Source organism: Emydura macquarii, unplaced genomic scaffold (assembly GCF_026122565.2).
Source record: "Emydura macquarii macquarii isolate MOO-44397 ecotype Brisbane River unplaced genomic scaffold, CSIRO-AGI_Emac_v2 contig_98, whole genome shotgun sequence".
NCBI lineage: Eukaryota > Metazoa > Chordata > Testudines > Chelidae > Emydura > Emydura macquarii.
Window position 1 is genome coordinate 1 of NW_027130235.1, and position 10,798 is coordinate 10,798.

The following is a 10,798-nucleotide window of genomic DNA, read 5'->3' on the forward strand; positions in this document are numbered from 1 at the left end:
TTGCATGCTTATGCCTTTGATTGCATGCTTCGTTGCTTGCATGCCTCCTTCCTTGCATGCTGCATTGGATGCTTCCTTTCTTGCATGCATGGTTGCATCCTTCCTTCATTTCTTGCATGCTTCCTTGAATGTTTCATTGCAAAATGCTTCATTGCATGCCTCCTTTCTTGCATGCTTCCCTCCTTGCATGCTTCTATGTTTGCATGCTTTTTTGTATGCTTCCTATGCATGCTTGCTCCTTTGGTTGCATGCTTCCTTGCATGTTTCCTCCTTTTATTCCATTCTTCTTTCTTGCATGCTTCCCTGCTTGTATGCTTCCTTCGTTGCTTCCGTGCTTGTACGCTTCTTTGTATGCATGCTTCCTTGTATGCTTACGGCTTTGATTGCGTGCTTCCTTGCTTGCATGCTGCATTGGATGCATCCTTCCTTGCATGCATGGTTGCATGCTTCATTTTTTCTTGCATACTCCCTTGAATGTTTCATTGCAGCATGCTTCGTTGCATGCCTCCTTGCTTGCATGCTTCCCTACTCTCATGCTTCCTTTTTTTGCATGCTTTCTTTTATGCTTCCTTTGCATGCTTGCTCCTTTGATTGCATGCTTCCCTGCTTGCTTGCTCCTTTGATTACATGCTTCCTTGCATGTTTCCTCCCTTGATTGCATACTTAAAAATCTCTAAAGATGGAGATTCCACCACCTCCCTAGGTAACCCATTCAAGTGCTTCGATCCCTTCTAGTGAAAATGTTTTTCCTAATATCCATCCTAGACCTCCCTCCCCCTGCAACTTGAGACCATTGCTCCTTGTTCTGTCATCTGCCACCACTGAGAACAGCCTAGCTCCATCCTCCCTGGAACCCCCTTTCAGGTAGTTAAAGGCTGCTATCAAATCCCCCCTCATTCTTCTCTTCTGCAGACTAAATAAATCGAGTTCCCTCAGCCTCTCCTCATAAGTCTTGTGCTCCAGGCCCCTCATCATTTTTGTTGCCCTCCTCTGGACTCTCTCCAATTTATCCACATCCTTTCTGTTGTGTGGGGCCAGAAACTGGATACAAAACTCCAAATATGACCTCACCAGAGCTGAAGAGAAAGGAATAATCACTTCCCTAGAACTGCTGGCAATGCTCCTACAAATGCAGCCCAATACGCCGTTAGCCTTCTTGGCAACCAGAGCACACTGTTGACTGATATCCAGCTTCTTGTCCACTGTACTTCTCAGGTTCTTTTCTGCAGAACTGCTGCGTAGCCCGTTGGTCCCCAGTCTGTAGCTGTGCATGGGATTCTTCCTTCCTAAGTGCAGGACTCTGCACTTGTCCTTGTTGCATCTCATTAGATTTTTGTGGCCCAATCCTCCAATTTTTCTAGGTCACTCTGTATCCTACCCCTGCCCTCCAGCATATTTACCACTCCCCTCAGCTTAGCATCATCTGCAAACTTGATGAGAGTGCAATCCACCCCATCCTCCAGATCATTAATGAAGACGTTGAACAAAACCGGCTCCAGCACCGAGTGCTGGGGCACTCCGCTTGTTACCAGCTGCCAACTAGACATCGAGACATCAAATATTTGAGTCTTCATGTTCATATTGGTACGCAGCTCACAAAAACTGCACGTTAGAAGAAAATACTGGACAGGATTCTGGTCCCCATTGTATCTGTGTGCAACTGGACCAACTCGAATGGAGCCGTGCTGGATTGTAACAGAAAGCTGACCGTTACATATTCTTCTTTTTTTCATTTTTATCTACATTTTTAAATCAAAATTTACCAGCCAAAATATTATCGGAATGTTCTGTGTATCCAAAATATGGGTTTCTGTTAAAAAAAATGTTGATAACTATTTCAATTGCATTTGCAATAATGTTTTCACACACAAAAAATGCACACACCTTCAAAACTAAAATGATTTCCCCTTCACAAAATGAGTTTATCATTTTTCTAGCCCCTCTGTTGTCAGTTGTTGGCTGTGTGTGCGTTCTCCCAGTGTGTATGCTGTCCCAGGTCTGCGCAGGTAATCGAGACACCACTCCAAGATCAAATTATTCAATAAGATCACAGATCTTTTAGCAACGAAGATGCCAGGCCAATTTTATTGTGGGCGAGCACGGTCCTAGTATCCTGCAAAATCTGTAGGCCCACTAATACATGTATGTTTGTCACAATGGACCAGCTCAATAAATGGCAGGACTTTCCGTTTCCCCCTCGGCCAGCCAAAGATGCTTCCTCTGAGACCCTTTTTTATGCACTGATACAAAAAAGTTGGTATTACCCCTCTGATGTGTGTAGTTGTCACCTCCTGACAAGGCAAGGTACCACCCTTCGAGGTGGTAAGATTCCACCCATTACCTTGTAGTGGATGGTTTGGTCAAAACATCTCTATTCATCACATGAACAAGACATTTCTATCCATTATAGTGTCATTTGAGGAGGTCAGTGAGCCCTCGTTATCTCTGGCATATTGGGATGTCCCGGTGCCTTTCTGGAATGTGCCTAGCTTTTCTTTGGAATGTGTGTTTGTTACACCAGCTCTGTCCTTGCCAGTTACTGTGAGCCTGCCAGTATTCACAGCCTGACTTCTGCTAGCTTTGCTTGATACCAGACGACCATTACTTTAGGTCAGGCTTCATATCTGGCCTGTTATGCTAGGCCTCATGTCTCAGGCTCTTACTTTCTATTACACCCTCTATGTATCAAATTCCCCGTAGTGTGATAAGAACTAGGGGAGATGGCATCTACCTCAGGTGTTAGGTGCTTGTGCTTTTGCAGGCTGTTGTTAGGATAGAGGCACACGGTGTGCGAATGGTGTGATTCCGTAGGCTTTATTGATTGAACATGAATTGTGCAGCAGGAGACAAAGGCATCTGGCGTCTCACAGATCAGAGACTGGTTGAGCAATAGTTCACAACAGCAAGCAAGGAATGATTTATACCAAGAGGGAATTTTTCTTTGATTAATGAGAAGAACTAGAATTGTTGAACTATAGTGCAGTGAAGTTAAGGGGTTAACTCAAGATCTAGGTACTAGTGCTTTCACACCAGAGGCAGAGACTCCCTTCCCCAGTGTGATCCCAAATAATGACATTTTCCAGCTACCTGACAATTCTTTAGTTGGCAAAATCTACCATGTGGCTTTAACCTATGCAGGGCATAAAGAGAGGAGTCTTTTTAAGAGCTTGACTTCTCGCTGGAGCGAGCCATGATGTGTTTGATCTCGTGCAGGATCTTGTCTTTGTTGTTTGACACATTCAGTCTGGCTGCCTGGAGGAGTTCGTTGACGGCTCCCTCATTGTAGACAAAGCGAACAACGCTGAATCTAATTTTCCATTCCTTCACACAACCTGAAAGAAAAGAGAGAAAAGATGTGAATATGTTTTTAGGATGAGGATATTAATATTACTACTGTAGTGTCAATAACATCTACTACTGTTACTATGATTGCATTCTTGGGTTCCCAGGCAGTCGGGAGAGGGATACCTTGTTTCCCAGACTTAAGGAGAAGAAACAATTGAGGCTGATGTGTGGGGAAAGGGGTTTCACAAATGCTCTATTCACAATCTCAAAGCATCTAGAGGTTTGTCCACAGTGATCAGCAGTGACATAGTTAATATAGTTGTGTAAACTGTCATCTTTAGGGTTCAGAGTCAACAGGCTCTTGAACTGAAATGGATACTTTGCACTTCTCTGAGCTATTGCCTCAGTTTGTCTGCTGACTCGGACTGTTTCCTCGGATTCTACCAAATTCATACTCTTATTTTCCTGTTTCTCTACTGTGCTTGTGCCTCCTTCCTTTTCTCTATAGTGCCCATATTAGCATGTTTGTGAAAAAACAAGGAGCATGTTCTGCTCTCTGTTGCGCCAAGATAAATTAACCTCGAGTGGCATCTATCTACCTATCTGTGGGTTTCAAAGGGAACAATGGCATTTGGTATCTAATTCTATTAGACTCCATTAAACATATTGTCCCTGAGTTCTTACAAGACTCCTGTCATTATGGTAGACAAACACCTAATGACATCGCACTCCGCATTCACAGCAGATAGAATTTGTGCAGATGGCTTGGGAGTCTGAGCATCCCCAGACAGCTGAGAGAAGGTGAAAAGTTCACCAACTTTTAGTCTCCTTTGCATTCCTCTCTGAATTTGTCCTTATGTGCCAGACATATCTTTTCACTGTATTAGTATAAGGCCCAGTCTACACTTACCTGGCGATTTAGCGGCAGTCCACGGGAGTTACACAAGCTACGCAGAGTAACTTCCGTAACTCCCGTCGACTGCTGTGCTTCCCTTCTGTGCGGTGTTTTCTCTTGAGAGGGTGGTTTTACAGCATCGACTTCTGCATCAATCGAGCGAGTCTTCACTGACCGCTCCATCGATCCAGATAGGTCGATCTGACGGCGGCGACTTTGCTGCTGTCAGTGTAGCTGTGCCCTGAATCTACATTTATTCCTTTGACTTCACTTGTGTAATAAAAAGAAGATTTGGCTCCTGTGTCATGACTGGTGCTAAAGAAAGAAGGTGATTGATTCTTAGCTCCTTTGATGAAACTGAAAATCTGCAAACGCTAAACTCATAACGGCAAACACTGGTTTTTTACACAACAAAAAATAACCTGTGGAACTCACTGCACCTCTCAGTGAAACCAAGAGCCTGGTAGAATTCCAAATACAGGTAAGCATCTTTATGGATATTTTGAAGATTCACTTTTAAATTAGTTAAAATTAAAACAATGGAAGGGATATAGGGCTAGATTTGCAAAGCTACTGAGGTGTGGAAAGATGTAAATAGGCAACTACTAAGATTTTCAAGAGCACCTGAGTGGGTTAGGTACCTAATTCACTTAGGCACTTTGTAAATCCCACTAGGTGCCTATCCGCATCTGGAGATGCCTAAATACCTTTGAAAATTTGGTCCAAAAATGCTTATAATTCAGAGCCAAAAAAACCCCAGAGGCTATAACAAATATCTCCTATGTGCAGATAACTCTATAACTACTTACTCTGTGTTTTTCCCCCAACTTCCTCTTAAGTGTCTATCATTGAATACTTTCTAAAACAGGACATTGCATTAGATTGCAGTGACATTTTATCTCAATCCCTATGTCCCTTTGCTCTCTTGACCCAGCACAAACCAGACTAAGCTGTATTTAAGTCATCCATGTAAGTGAAATGAGAGTGACATCAGTAGCCTTTAAGAAAATTGGCATGACATTAAAGTTACCCGGGCAATTCACTTTGTTGAAAAGTGGGAAGTGCATGACGGTGGGAGCACCATCTCCTCTGAAGATGTAGCAATCGGAGGGGTTATCTGCGTCTTGGAGCAATTTCTCATCTACCTCAGGAAATGGGATGCAGTTTTCTTTACAGTATTTGGCAGCTTGCTTGATTACCTATGAGTGAGGGAATTTTGATTATTTCATTTAAAAGGACTGCTGTTCACACAAAGTCAAATACTCAAGACCAGATAGTTTTGTGTTTTGAGCTAACTTTCTTCTCTGAGCCCTCTATTAAATTGATTAATCCGAAAAACGCTGGTAGAAACCATACCCTCTGCTCTTGGGATAGGAAGAATGTTTGTGCATCAACTCATGGCTGTCTACACAGAGACCCTCTGGCTGGGATTTCCAAAGAACTTCAAAGAAGCATGAATTTACCTCCCTGGAAAATTCAATATGAGTTAAGCACTTAACGCACTTAGGCACCTTTAAAAATCTCAGCCCACGGACATAAGCATGGATCAAACATGGCACATTGGCTCCAATACCCCAGCACAGAGATAGAAGATCACAGCAGCCCATTGCTGTTCAACAGGGATAGAAATGAGTGGTTCAGTAGGACACAAAGAAGAGCTCTGTGTAAGCTCAAAAGCTTCTCTCTCACACCAACACTAGTTGGTCCAATAAGAGACATTACCTCACCCACCGTGGTTCAGCAGGAGATATTTTCCTCTCTGGGTCAATATTCACCTCAGTACTTGTTACATCGAAGCTCAAGGCTACCAAAGGTTCCATCGTTCTGATAAGATGTAAAGCAGACTTCCTTCCCTAAGATCACTATGGGGTGGATTTGCAAAGGCACACATGAGAATTTGTTGCCTGATTTCCATTGATTAAGACTCCGAACTGTCCATTGGAAAATCTCCTCCTACGGGGACCTGGGACACCTCACAAAAGTGTTAGTGCTGACTTCAGTGTGCAGAACAACTTCCTACTTGAATGGCTGGATTCTTTCCATTAAACTTTCCCCTAGCACAGGGTGTCAAACTCATTTCCTACGGCGGGTCAGATTTGAATTAAGTGTACTTCAAGTGGGCCATACATACCATCAATTGAAGTACGAGGCACTTTTGGAGCACTGTGTCTCGTGCACACAGCGCTCCACGCGCTGCCGCCAAGTACACAGATCTCGTGGCAGCGCGCACCACAGCAAGATCTCACAGCATTGTACCCTCTGGCAGCAGCACGTGCCGCCTCCAGAGAGTACAGTGCCGCAAGATGTCACGGCAGCGCGTGCTGCTGCTAGGGGCCAGACCACAAAGGTTGGCAGGCCGTATGCAGCCAACGGGCTGGATGTTTGACACCCCTGCCTAGCAGGTTCAGAAGGAGATACATTTTCTTGCTTCCTTCCAGTCCTGAGCTGTTCTCCAGCAATGACGTAAAGAAAATAATGTTCGTTTGTTTTTTAAAGATCGTAAATTTCTTTGGTGGACTCTTATCCCCTGGGGTCAGGGACAACGTATTTTTCTGTGTTCAAACATGACCTGGCGCTCTGGGCCCTCGATGCTCACTGGAACAACTGGAAAACTGCTAACAATGAGAGAAGTTACCTTAAATGGCTCCAAAGGGCCGTAGTCAAAGGAGAGGATCAGTTTCACTTTCCTGTCCGGACGGAGAACCAGGGGGAAAGCACAGTTTATAGCTATGCCAGCATCAACCAAAGAAACGACTTTATCCTTCACCAGCTCAGAGGAATCAATAGCAGCTAAAGGAATGTATCCAAAAATAAAGTTTTAATACTAAGCGATTAGAATCTGCGCCTGCCCAGTGGCAAGTGGATAAGATCAATAAACGCTATTCACTGTCACTGTGCTCTGGGAAAGTGCCCGTGCCTTTGCCCATTATACAACATAACTGCCCCACCCACCCCTCAGACTCTGCTATCCCTAGTGCCCATTATACTAGACAGTTCACCCCTTTCTTATTCTTGATGCTTCCACCCACTGGCCATTATACAGTACAGCCACCACTTTCTCATTCCTGAACATCTGCTCCCATCTACGGGGCATCATTGTGAGCACTGTTGGAAGCAACGCCTATAGTTAAGGCTGCCTAATACTTCCCATTACCGAGTTTTCAATTTTCTTATGAGTCCTGTGGGTGGGTGCGGGGACTATAACCATGTAATTAAAGCTATATCATAATGCCTTTGAAGAAGGCCCCTTTATTACAATTGCATGGGGAAGCTTTATTCTGACCTGCCCTAACATTTGAGTTCTTGACTTTGCAATCTTAAGATGGTATGTTCTCCAAAGTATTCGATTTGTATCTGTCAGTAAACATGGATTTCACCCTCTGCACACAAACCAGTGAAAGTCTATTTCCACGGAGAATCAAAATTTACTGATAAGCAAAATAAGAAAAATGACTCTTGAGAATTTAAAGTGAAAATCCAGTGATATAGACTTTTGAATTAGGGTCGTTATGAAATAGACTAGTGAACCAATATTAAAAACAGGGATGTTTTAAGGAAGTTTAAGGAATGTTTAAACAGGATGATTTAAGGAAGTTTATTCTGCATATTTTGACATGTGATGTTCACAGTTTGTGTATTAATGGTTTATAAAGGTTTAACTTTTTGACTCTCAGTGTCAAATGAGTGATTAAATATCATTTGATTCTCCCCATAGTTGTCAGCAACTGTGAAGATTTCAATCAATAAAAATTACTCGAAATCCTTAATTTCATGCAATTGTGAAATTTAAATTAATAAAAATCTTTAAAACATTTAAAATAAACATTGATATTGCTCGTCGGAATTTTAAAAAAAATATGAATTGAATTCTTCCAACCCTAAAATACTATATAGGAAGACAAACCTTTCCCATAGATTCTGTGTGTTGTATTTGCTGTCAAAACAGTACCCTAGGAAAGGGAGACATCCATACCACAGAGTCACTAACCCGTATTTTACTTACAGCATTTGTAAAGAAAGTTATTATTGGTTCCCCATTTCCAGGATACGATATCACAAGTGGTTTTTCCACACAACCTAGCATAATCCACCACCGAGCCTGTTAGAGGGCAAAAACCAGCATTAAACTAACTATTTAAATATATTCAGGAACTTCTGAAAATCAGCAGAGTTTCTCTTATCTCTTATTTGCTAGTGCAGACAAGGAGCTGTGGAGAAAAATCACAGCACTTGTGTATAAAGCAAAAACTGCAAAGCACAGTTGATTGTAAGGAAAGCAAAGGGACCTCTTTACTGGGACAGACAGAAGCCGTGATATTCTGAGCATCTGGTTTCCCCCACTGTGCCACATAATGACTCACATACGCTTGTCTGGACTGAGATGTGTCGTGTCAGCTGACAGATCTACCCTTCACAGAACACCTGATGAAGTTATGTCATTTCCTACATTCCACCATGTGATCCTGTTCTTTTAGCTGATGGATTGAGCTGTGCAAAGAACTGATTTCTTGGCTCCATGGGCAAACAATTAGAATTTTAAAAATCCCCAAATGATTTTTCCCAATTTTTCAGCAAACAGAAGAAATGATAATAAATTATTATAATATAATAAATATTACTATTATTTTAGGTAGAATTAAATATTTGATTTGACTGAAAATGGAACATTTCTTTATTTTTTTGAGATTTTAAATTTTTTTAAGTGTCTTTTTCATGGCCCAAAATTATTTGCCAAATTTAGGTCAATTCTGGCAAATAGGTTTTAATGGGGAAAAAATGTAAAAAGTTTAAACATTTGTCCAGTTCAAAATGTTTCATTTTGGCTGTATGATTTTGAAAAACAAAAAATATTTAATTTTAACCTAAGGAGCTGAAACAGTGTTTCACTATTATATGTGGCCAGTTTAAACACACACACACACACACACACACACCCCTGAAATGGTCATAATCAAAATAACCCTTACCCCCAAAATAATAATTGACTCAGTCAAAACATTTTGATCAATACAAAATGAGTTTCAGATGACTGACTGCTTTTGAAAATACCACTAGGTACCTAAATACCTTTAAAAATTTGGCATTAAGTGATTTAGGAGCATAAGTTCCACTGCAAGTCAACAGGGCTTGTTCTCTGATGTCCCTTACATGCCTTTTGAAAACCCCACCATACATCTGCCATGATTTCTCAGATCCACATCTATAAGACAGGAATCATCACATTGCCCCAACTGAAAGGGACGTTCTGAAAACACATTAATAAATAATTGTGAAGGGGCTCAGAAACTTTCATAAAGGACAGGACAGAAAACCCTACACATATATAGAGTTAGTCCCTACATTGGGCCTGAATCTCTTCTTAATGTCTCCAAACTCAATAGTTGATTTGTTCTTAGTATCTGAAAAATATATTTGGGTTATCAGTCACGACACACTATCCCTGACAATAATACAATCACCTAGGAAACTACATTCAGGGTACAATGATTAAGGCAAGTTAACATTTCCTGCAGATTGTGAGTATCATAAGAAAGAAAAAAAACGTGGTAGAAATATAAGATCTAATCTACAGTATGTTTGACTCCTCTACTAGGCTGTGCCAATATCTTGCCACTTTCTCCTTCACAAAATACCTAAAATATATCCCTTCTAAACTTACCTTTCGGCTAAAATCTTTTTCACAGGCTGCACCATCTCTGTTGATGTGACACATTGTACCCCCTGTACACCCTTATGGTGTGATTGTGTATCATTCATGTTCACACTTACAGCGTAATTGCGTGTCGTTTAATGCGAAGTATGTCATGTCAAGTGTTGTTGGAATGCTCATGACACACTGAACATTATTGTTATAGTAGTATGCTTCTTGCAATGTCACATGATTGGTTATGAAGCTCTGCTATGTAATAGTCCCAAATATGTGCCTGGCATGTTTTGAGGAGGATCCAGGCAAACATTAAAATAGAAAGGTGGCTCACAGCTCACGAAGGCATGAATGAAACAACCCAGCTCTTCCAGGATCAATGGACAGGCCTAAGCATGTGATAACCTGATGCTCAGTGACTCAGGACGGGGAGAAGACCATGCAAGAATACTGTTGGTCACCTGATCTTGAAGGGGGGAGGTGAGGCCACAAAGGGGGACGCAGGATGTTGAAAAAGGGGGGACATTTTGGCTGCTGGCTCTCTCTCTGTCTTGCAACTCAGCTACAAATAACATCAAATGACTGAAGCATGTCCACAGGGGACAGCCTGGTTGGAGGCCAACCAAACAGCCTGGGGTGAGAACCACCTAAGACTGTAAGGCTTCTGAAAGTGTTATGCTTACTTTAGAATGAGATTTGCTTTTGTTTATTTTCGATTAAATCTGACCTGCCTTCCTCTGCCTTATGATCACTTAAAATCTTCCAGTACTGAATAAACTTCTTTGTTTGTTTTATCTAAAGCAGTGCATGTGGTTTTGGTGTGTGCAGAGACTTCATTTAAAATGACAGAGCTGGGGCATATCAATTTCTTTGGTAAATTGACGAACACATGAGCTTGCAGAGTCCAGTGGGCAACACTGAACTTTGTAAAATGGCAGTTCCTAGGGGGCATCTGGGACTGGGGATATTAGCTG

General features: G+C 41.8%; 1 protein-coding gene across 1 annotated transcript; it reads right to left on the minus strand.

The window, feature by feature from the left end:
* Positions 1–2,798: 2,798 nt before the first annotated feature.
* Positions 2,799–9,893, minus strand: LOC137149908 (cytosolic phospholipase A2 gamma-like). The gene is made up of 5 exons (XM_067543552.1): positions 9,840–9,893; positions 8,085–8,130; positions 6,816–6,970; positions 5,211–5,379; positions 2,799–3,332 (listed from the first exon to the last, which is right to left on the minus strand). Exons 1-5 carry the CDS (start codon positions 9,891–9,893, stop codon positions 3,160–3,162), a joined length of 597 nt encoding a protein of 198 aa, XP_067399653.1. The 3' UTR covers positions 2,799–3,159.
* Between the last annotated feature and the right edge of the window lie 905 nt (positions 9,894–10,798).

Bases quoted from the DNA above. Each gene is read 5' to 3' on its own strand.
- LOC137149908 (XM_067543552.1), bottom strand. From the start codon at position 9,893: ATGTGTCACATCAACAGAGATGGTGCAGCCTGTGAAAAAGATTTTAGC. The intron at 6,971-8,084 runs GTTTGTCTTCCT...ACATTCCTTTAG, and splicing joins ACACAGAATCTATGGGAAAG to CTGCTATTGATTCCTCTGAG. The intron at 3,333-5,210 runs GTAACTTTAATG...CTTTTCTTTCAG, and splicing joins CAACAAAGTGAATTGCCCGG to GTTGTGTGAAGGAATGGAAA.